Below are 19615 nucleotides of genomic sequence, written 5' to 3' on the forward strand. Positions count from 1 at the left end.
TTGTGGGCATGCATGTATAGTCTGGATAACCAGAGGATGGAGATGTTTGGGGGCAGGGACGTGCACACATAGATATCAAAGAGGGGCTTCAGCCCCTGCCCTTTTACCCGTCTGTAAAACAACTGCCCTCTCCAGATCCACGAATGCAGCGTTTACTACATGGTGAAAGAAATGCCAAATGCCTCTCCTCTCCTTTCCATGCCACATACCGGAAGGCATGCAGCGTTCAGGAGAATTTCCATTTCTCTGTAGCCTCCTGAACTTTAACGTAGTATTTTGCGTTGAACAAATTTGTTTTCTAAAACCATGTCGTTACACCACATCTCCACTAGCTAAAGAGTGCTGGGTTGCGCCCCGAAAATAGCTGATCTAGAGAGAGAGAGAGAGAGAGAGAGATTTATTCACAAAAGATGGGCAAGGTGCAGAGTCTTTGGAACACTGCTGGTTTTGAACGGATTATTGAATAATTTATGGTTAGATCAGGTGGAGAGTCACTCGCTCCCATTTCCCCCTTGAGTTGGCCTGGTGCAACTAATTGTAAATTTACTTATACTGGATCTCTTGTCCATTAGTCCCTTCCTAACATTTTAGTCTAGTTTTTGTTTATTTTTTCTGTATATTTAGTCATCATAGCTTAGTTTTCATTTAGTTTCCACTAAGGGGGGGGGGGGGGGGGGGGGTGTGTGTATGTTTATTATTTTTACATTATGTGTCCCTTCACTTTCTCCCTCCGGCTGTCTTTCATTTGACATTGAAGCCTTTTTCACCCATGCACACACACATTCATACACCGATGGCGGTGGAGACCATGCAAGGCACCAACCTGCACAGGAGCAATTAGGGGTTCAGAGTCTTGCTCAAGGACACTTCGACAGTAACTCTGGGGGAGCCCACAGGGTTCGAGCTGGCAACCTTACGGTTACCATCCAGCCACTCTACCCCCTGAGCCACCACCGCCCACCACCCTGAGCCACCGTAGCTTCACCTGTTCGACAACAGTGCTTCTCAAACTATCTCTATCCTAAATCTTTCTTTACTACTACATGCAAACACTAGTCTACCGAGTCCACAACAATATTTATTTTCTGCTGAGTGTAACTGTAGCCAACAGTTCAATTATACATGATCCCTTTTACATTGGCAATTGATTGTACTGACAAGATATTCCATAATATACAAGATTCTTCAGATTCGTCGTGTATGGTCGTTTCCAGATGTATGTTATTGTATGATAAATGTGACGGGCACGGTGGCGCAGTCGGTAGCGCTGTCACGTACCAGCTGGAAGGTCCCGGGTTGGGTTCCCGGCCACCGGAGACGCTGTGGGTGCTGGGATCATGTCACCAGTACCATACCCTATAGGTGGGGTTGGCGAAAGGGCCTTTCTGTGTGGAGTCTGCATGTTCTCCCCATGACGTCCCATGGAAGTTAGTTGTTCCTGCGTCAGAGTACCCGTTCCACCCATTTGTCTGTGTCCTTCCCTTTATTCCTGTATAATGGAGTTCTGCCAAATATGAAGTGATGTGATGCCAGAACAGGCCAGCTCCATGCATATATGGACCCTGGGCATGGGGCCCTGTCCAGAGCCCAGGTAGAGGCCTTTTGTGGAGGTTCTGGACAACCGTTGGTCCGACCGACTCAACACTGGGCACTGCACTCCCTGTGGGGGTGTGGAACGTGTGTGTCGAATTTGAAGTCAGTGGGGCGAACGGTTCTCGAGTTATGTACACACACACACACGGACAGAGACTTGGTGCATTGATAGATTGATTGATTGATTTGATCTATTTTGTTAACAACTCACTGTATTGTTAAAAGCCCCTATATCTCCCAATTTGAAATGCAGCACTTTTCCTAGCTAATTAAAATTGAGCTCAATACTACTATACTAATTGTTGTATATTATTAAAATAAATGCCGTAGTGTTTTGAATTTCCAATACCTAGCAACTTCAAAGTCTAGTAGAGTGTCTTTCCGTACCAATTCAACAGGAATGGCATTGAGTCACATTCACATGTTCAAATGTTGAATGAATGACCAACCTTGAAATTCAGCAGCATGTGATATACAACAGTATGACCAAAGCCACAGAGGTTCTTTGTAGTGTTGGCCAGTAGAGGGAGCTGTTGTGCTGAAGATCCCACTCATCATCACATGCCTCTCACATGGACCTGATGACAGACTAAGAACACATTATTACTTGTCAACAAGAAGAGCTGTGTTTGGTGTAAGAAAGGTGAACAGTTAACAATGATTACAGTTTAGATTTAGCATAATTTAACCATGCTGCTTTTTTTGCGATATAAAAGTTTTAGCATTTTTATTTTTATTTTTATTAAACACACACACACAAAGCCTCAAAGAGCAGCTGGGGCCGGCATCCCATTACTATGACTATGTGGCGGCTTCATGTGCGGTTAGGGTCAGGGTTAGTAATGCACCGGTCACCTCACTGATATCACAGGGTTAGGGTTAGTAATGCACTGGTCACCTCACTGATATCACAGGGTCAGGGTTAGTAATGCACTGGTCACCTCACTGATATCACAGGGTCAGGGTTAGTAATGCACTGGTCACCTCACTGATATCACAGGGTTAGGGTTAGTAATGCACCGGTCACCTCACTGATATCACAGGGTCAGGGTTAGTAATGCACCGGTCACCTCACTGATATCACAGGGTTAGGGTTAGTAATGCACCAGTCACCTCACTGATATCACAGGGTCAGGGTTAGTAATGCACTGGTCACCTCACTGATATCACAGGGTTAGGGTTAGTAATGCACTGGTCACCTCACTGATATCACAGGGTCAGGGTTAGTAATGCACCGGTCACCTCACTGATATCACAGTGTTAGGGTTAGTAATGCACCGGTCACCTCACTGATATCACAGTGTTAGGGTTAGTAATGCACCGGTCACCTCACTGATATCACAGTGTTAGGGTTAGTAATGCACTGGTCACCTCACTGATATCACAGGGTCAGGGTTAGTAATGCACTGGTCACCTCACTGATATCACAGGGTCAGGGTTAGTAATGCACTGGTCACCTCACTGATATCACAGGGTTAGGGTTAGTAATGCACCGGTCACCTCACTGATATCACAGGGTCAGGGTTAGTAATGCACCGGTCACCTCACTGATATCACAGGGTCAGGGTTAGTAATGCACTGGTCACCTCACTGATATCACAGGGTCAGGGTTAGTAATGCACTGGTCACCTCACTGATATCACAGGGTCAGGGTTAGTAATGCACCGGTCACCTCACTGATATCACAGGGTTAGGGTTAGTAATGCACTGGTCAGCTCACTGATATCACAGGGTCAGGGTTAGTAATGCACTGGTCACCTCACTGATATCACAGGGTTAGGGTTAGTAATGCACTGGTCACCTCACTGATATCACAGGGTCAGGGTTAGTAATGCACTGGTCACCTCACTGATATCACAGGGTCAGGGTTAGTAATGCACTGGTCACCTCACTGATATCACAGGGTCAGGGTTAGTAATGCACCGGTCACCTCACTGATATCACAGGGTTAGGGTTAGTAATGCACCGGTCACCTCACTGATATCACAGGGTCAGGGTTAGTAATGCACTGGTCACCTCACTGATATCACAGGGTCAGGGTTAGTAATGCACTGGTCACCTCACTGATATCACAGGGTCAGGGTTAGTAATGCACTGGTCACCTCACTGATATCACAGGGTTAGGGTTAGTAATGCACTGGTCACCTCACTGATATCACAGGGTTAGGGTCAGGGTTAGTAATGCACTGGTCACCTCACTGATATCACAGGGTTAGGGTCAGGGTTAGTAATGCACTGGTCACCTCACTGATATCACAGGGTCAGGGTTAGTAATGCACTGGTCACCTCACTGATATCACAGGGTCAGGGTTAGTAATGCACCGGTCACCTCACTGATATCACAGGGTTAGGGTTAGTAATGCACTGGTCACCTCACTGATATCACAGGGTTAGGGTTAGTAATGCACTGGTCACCTCACTGATATCACAGGGTTAGGGTCAGGGTTAGTAATGCACTGGTCACCTCACTGATATCACAGGGTTAGGGTTAGTAATGCACTGGTCACCTCACTGATATCACAGGGTCAGGGTTAGTAATGCACTGGTCACCTCACTGATATCACAGGGTCAGGGTTAGTAATGCACTGGTCACCTCACTGATATCACAGGGTTAGGGTTAGTAATGCACTGGTCACCTCACTGATATCACAGGGTTAGGGTTTAGGGTTAGTAATGCACTGGTCACCTCACTGATATCACAGGGTTAGGGTTTAGGGTTAGTAATGCACTGGTCACCTCACTGATATCACAGGGTCAGGGTTTAGGGTTAGTAATGCACTGGTCACCTCACTGTTATCACAGGGTTAGGGTTAGTAATGCACTGGTCACCTCACTGATATCACAGGGTTAGGGTTAGTAATGCACTGGTCACCTCACTGATATCACAGGGTTAGGGTTAGTAATGCACTGGTCACCTCACTGATATCACAGGGTTAGGGTTAGTAATGCACCGGTCACCTCACTGATATCACAGGGTTAGGGTTAGTAATGCACTGGTCACCTCACTGATATCACAGGATCAGGGTTAGTAATGCACTGGTCACCTCACTGATATCACAGGGTCAGGGTTAGTAATGCACTGGTCACCTCACTGATATCACAGGGTCAGGGTTAGTAATGCACCGGTCACCTCACTGATATCACAGGGTCAGGGTTAGTAATGCACTGGTCACCTCACTGATATCACAGGGTCAGGGTTAGTAATGCACTGGTCACCTCACTGATATCACAGGGTCAGGGTTAGTAATGCACTGGTCACCTCACTGATATCACAGGGTCAGGGTTAGTAATGCACCGGTCACCTCACTGATATCACAGGGTTAGGGTCAGGGTTAGTAATGCACTGGTCACCTCACTGATATCACAGGGTTAGGGTTAGTAATGCACTGGTCACCTCACTGATATCACAGGGTCAGGGTTAGTAATGCACTGGTCACCTCACTGATATCACAGGGTCAGGGTTAGTAATGCACCGGTCACCTCACTGATATCACAGGGTTAGGGTTAGTAATGCACTGGTCACCTCACTGATATCACAGGGTTAGGGTTAGTAATGCACTGGTCACCTCACTGATATCACAGGGTCAGGGTTAGTAATGCACCGGTCACCTCACTGATATCACAGGGTTAGGGTTAGTAATGCACCGGTCACCTCACTGATATCACAGGGTCAGGGTTAGTAATGCACTGGTCACCTCACTGATATCACAGGGTTAGGGTCAGGGTTAGTAATGCACTGGTCAGCTCACTGATATCACAGGGTTAGGGTTAGTAATTCACCGGTCAGCTCACTGATATCACAGGGTTAGGGTCAGGGTTAGTAATGCACTGGTCACCTCACTGATATCACAGGGTTAGGGTTAGTAATGCACTGGTCACCTCACTGATATCACAGGGTTAGGGTTAGTAATGCACTGGTCAGCTCACTGATATCACAGGGTTAGGGTTAGTAATGCACTGGTCACCTCACTGATATCACAGGGTCAGGGTTAGTAATGCACTGGTCACCTCACTGATATCACAGGGTCAGGGTTAGTAATGCACTGGTCACCTCACTGATATCACAGGGTCAGGGTTAGTAATGCACTGGTCACCTCACTGATATCACAGGGTTAGGGTTAGTAATGCACTGGTCACCTCACTGATATCACAGGGTCAGGGTTAGTAATGCACCGGTCACCTCACTGATATCACAGTGTTAGGGTTAGTAATGCACTGGTCACCTCACTGATATCACAGGGTTAGGGTTAGTAATGCACCGGTCACCTCACTGATATCACAGTGTTAGGGTTAGTAATGCACTGGTCACCTCACTGATATCACAGGGTCAGGGTTAGTAATGCACTGGTCACCTCACTGATATCACAGGGTCAGGGTTAGTAATGCACCGGTCACCTCACTGATATCACAGGGTCAGGGTTAGTAATGCACCGGTCACCTCACTGATATCACAGGGTCAGGGTTAGTAATGCACTGGTCACCTCACTGATATCACAGGGTTAGGGTTAGTAATGCACCGGTCACCTCACTGATATCACAGGGTCAGGGTTAGTAATGCACTGGTCACCTCACTGATATCACAGGGTTAGGGTTAGTAATGCACTGGTCACCTCACTGATATCACAGGGTTAGGGTCAGGGTTAGTAATGCACTGGTCACCTCACTGATATCACAGGGTTAGGGTCAGGGTTAGTAATGCACTGGTCACCTCACTGTTATCACAGGGTCAGGGTTAGTAATGCACTGGTCACCTCACTGATATCACAGGGTTAGGGTTAGTAATGCACTGGTCACCTCACTGATATCACAGGGTTAGGGTTAGTAATGCACCGGTCACCTCACTGATATCACAGGGTTAGGGTTAGTAATGCACTGGTCACCTCACTGATATCACAGGGTCAGGGTTAGTAATGCACTGGTCACCTCACTGATATCACAGGGTCAGGGTTAGTAATGCACTGGTCACCTCACTGATATCACAGGGTCAGGGTTAGTAATGCACTGGTCACCTCACTGATATCACAGGGTTAGGGTTAGTAATGCACTGGTCACCTCACTGATATCACAGGGTTAGGGTTAGTAATGCACTGGTCACCTCACTGATATCACAGGGTTAGGGTTAGTAATGCACTGGTCACCTCACTGATATCACAGGGTTAGGGTCAGGGTTAGTAATGCACTGGTCACCTCACTGATATCACAGGGTTAGGGTCAGGGTTAGTAATGCACTGGTCACCTCACTGTTATCACAGGGTCAGGGTTAGTAATGCACTGGTCACCTCACTGATATCACAGGGTCAGGGTTAGTAATGCACCGGTCACCTCACTGATATCACAGGGTTAGGGTTAGTAATGCACTGGTCACCTCACTGATATCACAGGGTTAGGGTCAGGGTTAGTAATGCACTGGTCACCTCACTGATATCACAGGGTTAGGGTTAGTAATGCACTGGTCACCTCACTGATATCACAGGGTCAGGGTTAGTAATGCACCGGTCACCTCACTGATATCACAGGGTTAGGGTTAGTAATGCACCGGTCACCTCACTGATATCACAGGCCAGGGCCATTAGCTGACCCAATAGCCTGTAGGCTATTTGGCATTAGTCCACGGAAAATAAGAGTCACTTGAACAAGACAAGAGTCACATTGGTCATTTGACCACAGACAGACCGGCTGGGACAACTGGTGGAGAGGTGGTGGAGCGACCATTGGCATCATATTGTACACTACAGCTTCATGGCTAGAGGCATGAAGGACATGTGTTGGAGGCATGAATAATGTACGTATACCCCTCTGGTACTCAGCCACCTATTATATCTTTTTGACATTCTGAGGGCCTGAGGCCGGGGTAACTTATAGCCATGATAGCCTCCAGCTTCTTCATTGTAGCCTACTCACCTCCGCCACCATGCACCTCCACACCATCCTATAACCAACAACAGAGCCAGCCTTCTTTGCGAGCTTGTCAGTCTGTTTCTGTCCCTTTTGTCCCTTTTGTTGACGTACCACCCCCCACCCCATAAGGCAAGCAATTGCATGAAGAGGATGTTGCGAGAAGAGGATGCTTGCCACAACAGAATAGTAGAACATCTGCTGCAGCATCCTGTCACACACAAAAGGATCTGAGTCTCCTCAGGAAGAACCTTTTTCTTTGGCCCTTCCTGCAGAAGGCCTCGGCATTGTCAGACCAGTTCAGCCCCGGAACTCAGGTGTCCATGACCTCCACTGACTCCCCCATGAATGGTGCTCACTGCTGGGGTAAACCTTCTGCGTTACCAGACCTTCCACCTCGGAGGAAAGCCTGGTCTGTGTTTTCCGAAATCGCCCCTTATGAGGCGTGGTCTCTAGACCGGGTTAGTACAAACTAAAAATAATAATAATATTTTTTCCGGTGACGCTTTGTTTTGGTCCCCCTTGTTTGTATTTAGTCTCGCCAGCCACTACTAGTTAGAATAAAAGATAGATATACCAAACAAACTATTCCAAGAAGTACGTATTTGCTTTTATTGGGTACGCCTTAACGCATTTTAGACGGGAACCCCTTTTGGTGTTTACAGCATTATGTTATACTTTAGCATTTTTAAATTTAAATAGCAGATCTACAAGCTCATAGAGCTTGTAGATTTTGAAAGATTGTGACAATGCAGCGCAAATCTTTGAACATATCTTATAGCTTCTGGGAGGTCCCTGGAACAACATATTTTCACATGGGGGTCGGTGGCCAATTACATATATTTTTTGGGGATCCTTGACATGAAAATGTTTGAGCACCGCAGACATAGAAACATAAGGTTTTCAGAAAACTGTCAGGATTTAGAAGACATTTGTAGAATCTGGTGTCAGGTCTAAATGGGCTAATATGATGGTGCCCTTGATTTGTGGGGAATTATTTGGGGTAATTCCGATTCCGGTTTGGTAGTTCTTGGCCTGATGACTACAAACCGGTGACTACAACATGACAAGTTATCATCAAGCTCCCAATCAGAAACCTGGCTGAAGAGGGTATGCGTCCCACTGGGACTAGCCTGGGACGGTCCCAGGCTAGTGCTGGGGGCTGGTGGACCCTATGTGTCCCAGGCTAGTGCTGGGGGCTGGTGGACCCCCTGGTGGTTCCCCACAGCCAGCTCCTTTGGGTCTTTGGTGGGTTTCTGGTTGGTTGTTGTCACCTCACCAAGCTCTCCACCATGCGGCGCCGTGCTTGTCTGTGTCGTTGTCATTCATTCATTGTGGCTCAGGAGGTAGAGCAGGTCGTCCAATGATCCCTGGGTCAGTGTTTCAAATCCCGGCTCCTCCTCCTGTCCACATGTGGAAGTGTCCTTGGGCAAGACACTGAACCCTACATTGCCTCCAATGAGTCGGTCGGTGCGAGCTCGCCACCATTGGTGTGTGAATGTGGGAAGTGAGGACGCTGGCGTCGACTGTTCACCGCTTCACCTCCCAATGTATGAATGAATGAGCCATTGTAAAGCGCTTTGAGCACTTGGAAAAGCGCTATAAAAATGCAATTCATTATGACGTGTTGTCTGAGAACACGGCGACACGTTTTGGAGTTTAGGAAGAAGTTGGATGTGTCGATCAGTGGTTCTGAAAGTGGGGTCCAGGGGTACTTGAGGGAGTTCCTAGCTAAATTATATTTTGGAACCAAATGGACCCTTATGGGTCTGTAACTCTGAGAGTGTACAAATGGATTTGGTTCCATTTGTACACTCTCAGAGTTAAATAAACATTGATTTTTACAATATGAATTGGGGGGTCTCAGAGATAGAAATGCCAATGTCCGTAGACTAATGCATGTCAAACTGGGGGTCCTTAGCTGAAATTAAATGGGTTGAGAATCACTGCTAGAGCCATTAGAAAATCTCTTCAAATGGGGGGTCTGCGGGGCTAATTAGTGTCAATTTGGGGGTCCTTGACATGAACAAGTTTGGGAACCACTGGTGTAAAGCAGGGGTTCTCAACCCGTGGGTTGCGACCCTTGGGGGGTCGCTAAATTATTTTGAGGGGTCCCCAAATTTTTATTTTATTTTTATGGATGGCTGGAAAATGGAAATGAAAAGTTTACATAGTAGTACATGCATAAACTTTTTTTTAATGATTATGTCTGGCTTCAGTATTCATTTATGATTTGTATTGGGGGTGGGGAGGGGCTGGGGACCCCCGGAAATGCTTTGGCCATGTCTGGGTCGCGAGACATGGTTAAGAATCCCTGGTGTAAAGGGTGAACATACAGTGTGATGGTACAGTGCCCACTTTTATAATAATAATAATAATTATTATTATTAAGGCTTGAATAAAAGGTTGAGAATCAGGCTAGTGGTGTGTTCACTTCACACTGAATGGTCTGATAAGGGGTGGACGGGAGGAGTTTGATTGATTTGATTGATTGATTGATTGAAATATTTATTAACAGTTTGCAGAATTACAGTACATTTCAAGCACAAACTCAATACAAAGACTGTTAACTGTGAGTGGACGACCCAAATAATTTAAAGCATTACACTTGTTTACAAGAGGGGTCCACCTTGTTCAATTCATCAAAACATTTAGAGACGTACAAAAAATAACAGAACAGGATTGTATCATACAAAGGAGGTAAAAAGGGAAAAGAAACATATATACAGTGAGGGGGGAAAGGGGGGTGGGTATCTAGGCTATTGCTTTCCAAAAAGAACAGATCTGGGTGTGTGTGGGTGTGTGTGTGTGTGTGTGTGTGTGGGGGGGGGGGTGTACAGCGACGCGACACGGTCGTACCGCGGCGTACAGTGCTGCGGGGGGCGGGGCCATTGTTCGTGTCTAGCCTCTCTCTCTCTCTCTCCTCTAGCAGGAACAAAGGCTCTTCTCCTCGGCTCTGTACATTGGTTTCTACTTGGAGTAGTATAGAGAAGAGAAGAGACCGTTACGGCTCCCCCAAAACAAATGGTCGTTTTTTATTTTTTATTTACAAATCTTTAGAAACCCAAACTTTAAGAAGAAGCAGTTTGTTTCGACTCGAAGGGGGTCGCTTGTTTCTCTCCTTGTTGTTTTGGATCGGGGGGTCCGGGGAGAGAGAGAGAGAGATCGGCGTGGAAGAGGAGCTCCCCAAGCCCGCAGAGGAGGCCCCGAACACCGGGACCGAGGTGTTGCATTAGACACACCGCGTTTCGGTGCTGGTGAACCCCCCCCCCCCCCATTCTCTGCAGGTAAAAAAAACAAAACAACAAGAACCGTAAACGTAGATTGTTTGGGAGTGGAAAGAAGAGCCAATTAATGAATCAAAACAAGTCTTAATTGCGTTATGTATATTGTAATAGCCCCGTTTGAGCCACAGTGAACGATATGCATGAATCTCTCTCTAGTCTGGGGGTAATAATTCAGCAACTAAAATAGCTTTAGCAATGTCGGTCCTCTCTCTTCTCTCTCTCTCTCTCTCTGCATAATGAATGCAGCCCCTGCAAGGCACCTCGCCAGTTCACAATGTTATGGGGTTGTTCAGTCTAGTGTGCCAATAAATCAACACCGTTCGACAGTCCAGTTAAACGTAACCAACGTCTCTTCTTTCGTTTTTAACGCAATTCTATTATTATTAATGGACTTCGAGGTCTAAAGATGCTGTATATTTTTGTTGTACGGTTCGCTGTGTAGTGTGTAGGCCTCCTATATAGGTATCATCATTTCATTGGAGCCAGATAATTTGCATCACACCTCCAGTCAAGAACGTAATGGATGGAATGGTTGATTATTTGCTTCAATCAAAAGTATTAATTTCTATAGCCCGCTTGTCGTTGTGTGACTGACTGGTCAACAGCATCCACTGGACACTGCCTGTGCACTGGATCGATTTATTGATTGATTTATTTATTGGATACTTCATTAGCAGTTTAAAAAAGGTCTGCTCAAGAGGATTTTAATCACAGGATAGCCTATGTGGGGCTTGTTTCCATACATTGGGGTCCTTTTATAATAAATACTCAATTCATCAAAACATTTAAATGACAGACAAATGATGGAACTCATATTTATGTACAGTATATTATGTATCCTCACTCTGGGTGTTCCTTAGCCCCTTCCAGAACCCTGGGCACCTTTTGTTTTGTATTTTGGAAGGCGGTACTGCCTACCAAATACAACACAAAATGTATCCCAGACTTCTGAAATGGGCAAGAAAGATGTTCCTGTTCCAGCGTTTATGTTTAGCCCTGAAGATTATCATCGGATGGTTGCCTGAGTTAGATTGGATCCTAAAATACCCTGGGATCTCTTTGAACGGAGGCTCATGGCTTTCGGTTTGTGGGGCTCATATATAGCAGCCTAACATTTTAGACTCATAGATGTATTTTATCGATTCTGACATTGGAAAAATGTCAGGTTCGATAAAATACATCTATGAGAGTCTACACTTAGGCTCCTAGGCTAGCACCGTGGAGGTTTGTTGAACAGACTGTGTGTCTTTGAATGTGAACATGATTTGTGTCAGTAGAAGAAAAACATGTAGTCCTTCCTTGATAACATCCTTTTATCTTGTCTAACAAACGAGGGGTGGTGCTGGTGTAGAGGAAGGTTGCTTTTTGCACCAAGTTGAACAATGGTTCGTTAAATGGGGCTGAATGCTGTCTGTTGCTGCTTGTTGGTGTAGCTACTAGCTAGGGGAAGGGGGGGGGGGTCTTTGGGTCAGAGGTGATGCATTGAGAACCATTGTGAACTCTCCCCAGAGCATTGTCACCCCCATAGTAAAGGGGAGGAGAGCGTGACCTGGTCTGACTGTTATTTGGGCCCACCAATAACCCCTTTACGACCCTGACACTAGATTCTACAAAATGTCTTCTAAAATCCTGACAGTTTTACTGAAAAACCTATGTTTCTATGATGTCAGTGGTTGAGATTCTCAACCTTTTTTCACGTCAAGGACCCCCAGAATTATCTGTAATTGGCCGCCGACCCCCCCCCCTTTCTGAAAATATGTTATTCCAGTGACCCCACAGAAGCAAAGATTTGAGTTAAAAAAACGTTTGCTCTGAAAGAATATATATGCAAAGATTTGCGACCACATTTTCCGCGCTACAACGAGCTCGCAGTGCGGCAGCCTTGCAGATCTGCAATTTTTCAATAGCTTAAAGCATAACATAATGCTCATTAAAACACCAAAAGGGGTTCCCGCACCAGAAGGGGATAAAGGCAGATTTGTATACTTGGTTGCATGACAGTGTTGCACATCGGAAATGGGGCGGTCTGCTATGTTCTTGTGAGAGCCAGTGATTGTTGTTTGATATGAGAGTGGCTGTGCAGCAGTGGAAGATGGCCAGGTAGATATTAGTGATGCGGACGACACACTCGCCTCCTCTCTCTAAATCTGTATCGTTCTCACAGTGCTGCCTTTCTCAGCTTTTGCTTTTGGATCTCGTCTCTGACTTCTTGCTGTGAAAATCAGACACTAGTACAGTATAATCCTAATACATGGAATGTATGTGCAGGATTGCACAGGATTCCTTGTTGGGGAGACCGTCCATAAGCCTAATCCATGGATACATAACAATAATTCTGTTCAGTGATTATATGTGTGTTTGACTTACTGTATCCATCCATACTCTCTTTCTTGTCACCTCACCTCAGTAGATATTTGATGGTAGTAGAGATATATTTTCTGTTTAAATCCCCCTGTGTTATTTCAGCATGAATGGCTTATCTGGGCAGACAAGGGTTAACAACAGCCGGGCAGAGGGAGTGGGGGATGGGCGGAACTAGAGAGAGACGCACACACACACACACACACACACACACACACACACACACACACACAGCGCAGAAGAGTGTGGTTGTGGGATCACATGAGATGGGGCTGTATGAGAGAGAGAGAGCGAGGAGGGTTTCCTATAATGAGGACGGTACATGAGCACAAAGAACATGCTAGGCCTCGACTCACCGTGTTCCCTAAAGCAAGCATTCCTTCATTTCATTAATCGTTTCCACAGATCGCTGTCTGCCAACAAATCTAATAAAGCCGCTCCTCGTTCCATTTACTGGATTAATAACGATGCATTAGGAAATGAAAACGCCAGGAAATTGTTTTTTCTTTTCTTTTTTCTATTACACTTTCACTTTGAATGCATCTCAATAATGAAGTGGGCCCTGCAGAGATTAAGAGTTGACCGTCATTTGAACATAATACCTGATCAGTGTGAACCTGTGAACCCTCTTCTAAATCTTTTTTTTTACTTTGTGCTTCTTCTCCGTAGGCTGTTCGTCAAAGTCGTTCAAGCTGTACTCCCCTAAGGAGCCCCCCAACGGCAGCACCTTTCCCCCCTTCCACCCGGGCGCTATGCTGGACAGAGATGTGGGGTAAGGTACACAGCCAAAAACACCCACCGGCTTGTCCTATATAGGGGTTGAGAGAGAGAAGGAGAAAGCTCAGAGTCCCAAACTTTATCTCACTGTTTTGTGTCTCATATTCAAGATTTTGAGTTGTGGGTGGCCCTCCATTATTGTATAAGGCCTGTGTATTGGCAATACGATATGTATGATGATAGTGGGGTGGGGGGGCTATGTTGAATTGCCACATATTGTGAAACCATGAACAAGGTGTTATGAATTTGAGTTTCAGGAAAAACTAAAGAACAAACCACTATATTAACATTGTTAATTCACAATCAGAGCTTTGGGATCCACATTTGTATTCATCACAGTCCCTTTACCATCCAACATTAGAGCACTACCTTTTGTGCGATCTGAGCGAAGGAATTTACATCATAACTTCGCCTATATCAGTAAATCCATCTTTCAGTTAATCAAAGTGCTAATAAATACCGGTGTTTCTGGGATAACATTATCCTAAAACATAATATGGGTACTATAAGTGTTATCTTCTATTTTCTTCTTACACACCTACTTAATTGATCATTTTGTCCTACCTACTCGGTCCCCAGCGGTTTCTCTGAAAGGCTTTAGACAGAATGAGTAGAAAAGGTTTCATTAAAACCAAGTGTCGGGCTCGCGGCCTCCAGGCATGCCTGGCCACAGACAGCCCAGCTCCTGTTACCAGCTGCAGTGGTGATTAAATTGGTTGCTGTGAGGTTTTTAGTTACAAACTGCCTCCCGTGTTAGACTTTTAGTTGTAGTGCCTTGAATTCTTGTGCGTTTGTTTTATTCTGCACAAATCCCATTGTTGTTGAGTTTAGCTGTTCCTTGTATATCAATTTATATAAGGGCTTAAGTGGTTGCATGAAATAAAAAAAATGCAATGCCAAGTTGGCCTGCAGTAAAATAAATATGTTGTAGACTTCCTGGGTTTTATTACCAAATATGCACGACATACAGTATGTAAGCATACTTCAAGCATAGCTAACCGTAATCCATTCTTTTAACAGGCCCACTCCAATGTACCCACCATCATATATGGAGCCTGGAATGGGGTGAGTGCGTTTCCATTTTGCATCCTATATTTATCACTACTATTTATATTCTAAACAAGCAGTTTGGGTTGTTATGTAATGTAAAGACTTTGAGGTTTAGTTGTGTTTTTATGTTCTCCTGGCAGAGAAAGGTAATTTGCAACAAAGTCCAAAATACAATAAAGAATCTTCAAAAGGCTTCAAATAACTTTGACATTTCCTACTCAACATCAGCATCTAAATGTCTTAAACCCATTCTGGACGGGAACCCCTGTTGGTGTTATACTTTAGCAGCTGTTAAAAATAGCAGATCTACAAGCTCATAGCGCGGCACAGAGTGCTACACTACGAGCTTGTAGGTCTGCTATTTTTGAAAAATCGTGAAAATGTGTCGCAAATTTGGAATATATTTCTTTCAGAATGAATGGTGTTAACTCAAATCGTTGCTTCTGGGAGGTTCCTGGAACAACATATTTTCAGATGGGGTTCAGTGGCCAATTACAGATAATTTTTGGGGTCCTTGACATGAAATATTGATTACCACTGATATAGAAACATGTCATGATTTAGAAGACATTTTTTTAAATTTCGACGTCAGGCCTAAATGGGTTAATAGAATAGTAGGGAGACCACCTCCAACCCCATGCAGATGTGTTAGTTATAATGTATTAACATGCTTTACCATACACAGATTGGTTAAAATAAGCTTTAATTAAAATGAGTCCGTCTCTGATTGTGGCTTTGAACTTGTGCTTGAAGGTATATCGGCTGTATATGTTAGACTAGTAAGTAACGATACTTATCCCATTCTGACCGGGCACCCATTTTGGTGTTGGCATCATGCTATGCTTTAGCTATTGAAAAATAGCAGATCTACAAGCTCATATCGCGCCACCGAGTGGCGCGATACGAGCTTGTAGGTCTGCTATTTTTGAAAAATCGAAGAACGACTGACATTTTTAGAATCTGATCTCAGGTCAGAATGGGTTCGTCAGACCAGCGTGTGTCCACTGTCCAGTGGAAACCTCGTATGAATCTGATCTCAGGTCAGAATGGGTTAAACTGCTATCCTATGTTTGTGCTGTGGGTCACTGAATCAAACGGAGTGCTAATTCTTGGTGTGTTTTTATCCAGGAGGCCGACACCGTACGGAAACCAGACAGACTACCGGATATTTGAGCTCAACAAGAGGCTACAGAACTGGTCGGAGGTGAGAGATAGTCCATAATGCACTTACAATAGAATTTAACCCATTCTGACCTGAGATCAGATTCATACGAGGTTTCCGCCGGACACACACTGGTCTGATTAACCACATTCTGACCTGAGATCAGATTCATACGAGGTTTCCACTGGACACACACTGGTCTGATTAACCACATTCTGACCTGAGATCAGATTCTAAAAATGTCAGTCGTTCTTCGATTTTTTTTCAAAAATAGCAGACCTACAAGCTCGTATCGCGCCACTCGGTGGCGCGATATGAGCTTGTAGATCTGCTATTTTTCAATAGCTAAAGCATGACATGATGCTGACACCAAAATGGGTGCCCGGTCAGAATGGGTTAAGATTGAGATTAAAAAGGTATCCGATTCTGCAGTACGTTTTAATATTAGCATGAATTGTCATAATGAACACTTTCGGAGAGCTGGAGCGAGGTGATGGTGGCGGGCCTCCGATACTCAGTATTGTGTGATATTACTCTACATTCTGTTCCTGCAGGCTCTCTCTCCTATCAGCATATTCCATTACTCTTTTTTTCCCCCTCCCCACAGACTTGTATGGATCGACTTACAATGCTAGTTATTTTGTGGGGAAATGGAGCCTGAGAATTCCCTGACTACATTTACATGCAGGCCCTGATAGGATTATCAAACCGGTCTCGGCTAAAGTAATTGGACCGCCAGCTGTTGATAATGACCAAGTGTGCTACCAAGTGTAGCTCTTTAGCTGGTGCTTTTTTTTTTTCTCCTGATGGGATGCATTACGCAACCAGTGCATTATGTTTCCTTATACGGTAACTTACCTACCTGTCTGTGTGGCACCTGTGTTTCACCACGGCGTTAACCACTTAAAACCCAGCATCCGTTTTTCGGGGGGAAACCTTTTGCAGAAAATGGCAAGATTTGTGCGTTGTGTGAGCTTAGTTGTGATATTGATTATATCTTGTTTCATACATAATTTGCAGGATTTTAAAATTGACCATATCCGTGAATGAACTTCAAAAGGCGTGATTGTAGAAACGGTGTGTGTGTGTGTGTGTGTGTGTGTGGTCCCGGTATCCTGCATATCTTATTGCTCGTTTTTTTTGTAGTGTAATCAGTGAATTCATAGTAGATTAGTAGGTGTTACCCCAGACCTCAGAGCAGTGGTTCAGGTAGGGTAGGATCATTGCTCAGTACAGACTGTGTAATGCGCTGGGCTGGAGTAGATGTTTTGCCTAATTTATAATTGTGATGCTCGTTGCCATCTTTGCCCTCAGATATTCTATATGGGGTTTCCAGCAGAGCCTATGGTCTCTAGAATCACTCCCAAGAATTAGTTTTCATATACTCTTTCTATTTTTTTTAACTGAATATCTGGCGGTTTCCAAACATCATACATTTTGTTTTATTTAGGATTTAAGGATTATTTATTATTTACCAGTCCCTCAAGGGTCTGTCCTGGGTCCCAAAATGTTCAATGGTCTTTGCTCTGTGTCAAATGTACTGCCAAATGTACTATTTGCCGATGATGCAAAGTTACAAACATGTTCTGTACAGTGGAGGACATCCAGCAGCTTATGACGGTGTTGGGTACAACAATGCGTTGGTCTGACATGCGTTAGGGTTAGGTTAGGGTTTTGGGTTAGGGTGTCTGTCGCTGTGTCTGTCTAATGGCAGTCGGACCAATTGTATGCCTGTATTCCTTTTTGTGACCTGTGGCAAGCATGACACCCAGTTCATTTTGGAACAACAGTGTGTTTTCCCCACTTCACACTGCAATAATAATATGTCAAATCTTTAATTATTTTTTCCCCCCTTTTTTTTAACCCATTCTGGCCGGGCACCCATTTTGGTGTTGGCATCATGTCATGCTTTAGCTATTGAAAAACAGCAGATCTACAAGCTCATATCGCGCCACCGAGTGGCGCGATACGAGCTTGTAGGTCTGCTATTTTTTTTTTAATCGAAGAACGACTGACATTTTTTGAATCTGATCTCAGGTCAGAATGGGTTAATCAGACCAGTGTGTGTCCGGCAGAAACCTCGTATGAATCTGATCTCAGGTCAGAATGGGTTAAAGACAGTCAGCAATGGGTAGAACGCTCCCCCAAAAAATATAGTCTCTGTGACACATCTAGGGGCCGCAATCTGCATTCAAAGATGTTCCTATAGAAGCTTTGTCATTGGTCGAAAGAAAAAAACCCGGTCTAAATGACCAATCTGGAAGTAGACAGGCAAATCGACCAAAGCTTCTAGGAAAATCTTTGAATGCAGATTGCGCCCCCTAGATACGTAGATGTGTCACAGAGACAAAATCTTTTGGGAGCGTTCTACCCATTGCTGGCTGTCTGAATAAAAATAAATAAATAAAATCATTACAATTTTGACATATTATTGCTTATAGCAGCTTTAAGTTTATTATTACTAGGCCTTACCCGTTGTGAGATATTGCCCCCCATTTTCTATTCACTAATAAATTAATTATTAATTTGTTAAATTGGAAAAATACCATTATTATGGTGTGAAACTTGTGTGAAAAGTGGGAGCGATTGGTGCAGGCGGTGAGGAGATACGGCAGTGTTTCTGACAGACATTCAGACAGACATTGACTTAATTGCGAACGCAGTGAGCCACTTACTATGACAGCAGGGGCTGAGTGTCTGTGTGTGTGTGTGTCACGCTGTGTGGTGTCACGCTGTTACACCACCGGCCCGCCACCAGAGGGCGCAGCTGTGGCACGCACGCACGCACACACACACACACACACACACACAGGGCGCAGCTGTAGCACACACACACACAACCACACACACACGAGCTGCGTTCGCTTCACGCGTTTGCACGTCTTACTTGTTATAGTATGATGATGATGATGATGATTAGATTTATTTATAAAGTTTTTCTCAGAATGGGTTTGTTTTGTTGTTTTTTTAATGGGTGGTGTATTATCAATCTGAGCTCACAACCACCCTGCAGCACTGGGTGAGTTAGTCTTATGTGTGAAGAGGTTGTGATCCATTTTCTGCAATAAGAGCCAATTAGGTCTAGTTATTATAGATGACGTTGCAGCAGGTAAAGAAACCTGCTACTTGAAATTCCTCTATCCACACTTTTCCTGGGCTGTGTGTGCTCCAGTTCCTGTCGATTTGATCCAATGAAAGCCAATGAAACTGGTCAGATGACCAATGATATCCAATGAAATCAACAGGAACTGGAGCGCACACACAGCCCAGGAAAAGTGTGGATAGAGGGTATGCGCGTGACATCACCGTACCTGGAAGTTATGCGGGAACGCCCACTGAGTGGCAAAAAACTACTTTCTGGCCTTGACAGCCCATTCATCCACACAGAAAAGTCCTGTCTGATTGCATTAAACAATGTTAAACTCACCAACATTGCAGCTGTACGAAAAGCTTGAATTATCCTCGTTCTATCTGCAAAGTTCTTGTTTTA

The 19615-nt window shown here is 44.7% G+C and overlaps 1 protein-coding gene across 5 annotated transcripts in view; it reads left to right on the plus strand.

The window, feature by feature from the left end:
- The window catches only part of ldb1a (LIM domain binding 1a), a 41615-nt gene that overhangs the window by 10778 nt on the left and 11222 nt on the right, over window positions 1-19615 (plus strand). For 4 of the 5 annotated variants that reach the window (XM_083775163.1, XM_083775162.1, XM_083775166.1 and 1 more), the window contains exons 2-4: window positions 13806-13908; window positions 14934-14978; window positions 16092-16167. In XM_083775163.1, the coding sequence (XP_083631289.1) occupies window positions 13806-13908; window positions 14934-14978; window positions 16092-16167 (224 nt within the window). Of the gene's footprint in view, window positions 1-10638; window positions 10776-13805; window positions 13909-14933; window positions 14979-16091; window positions 16168-19615 lie in introns of those variants that run through there. The other variant, XM_083775164.1, reaches the window with a different exon arrangement.

Source organism: Protomyctophum parallelum (genome assembly GCF_964188405.1).
Source record: "Protomyctophum parallelum genome assembly, chromosome: 10".
Classification (NCBI taxonomy): Eukaryota; Metazoa; Chordata; class Actinopteri; order Myctophiformes; family Myctophidae; genus Protomyctophum; species Protomyctophum parallelum.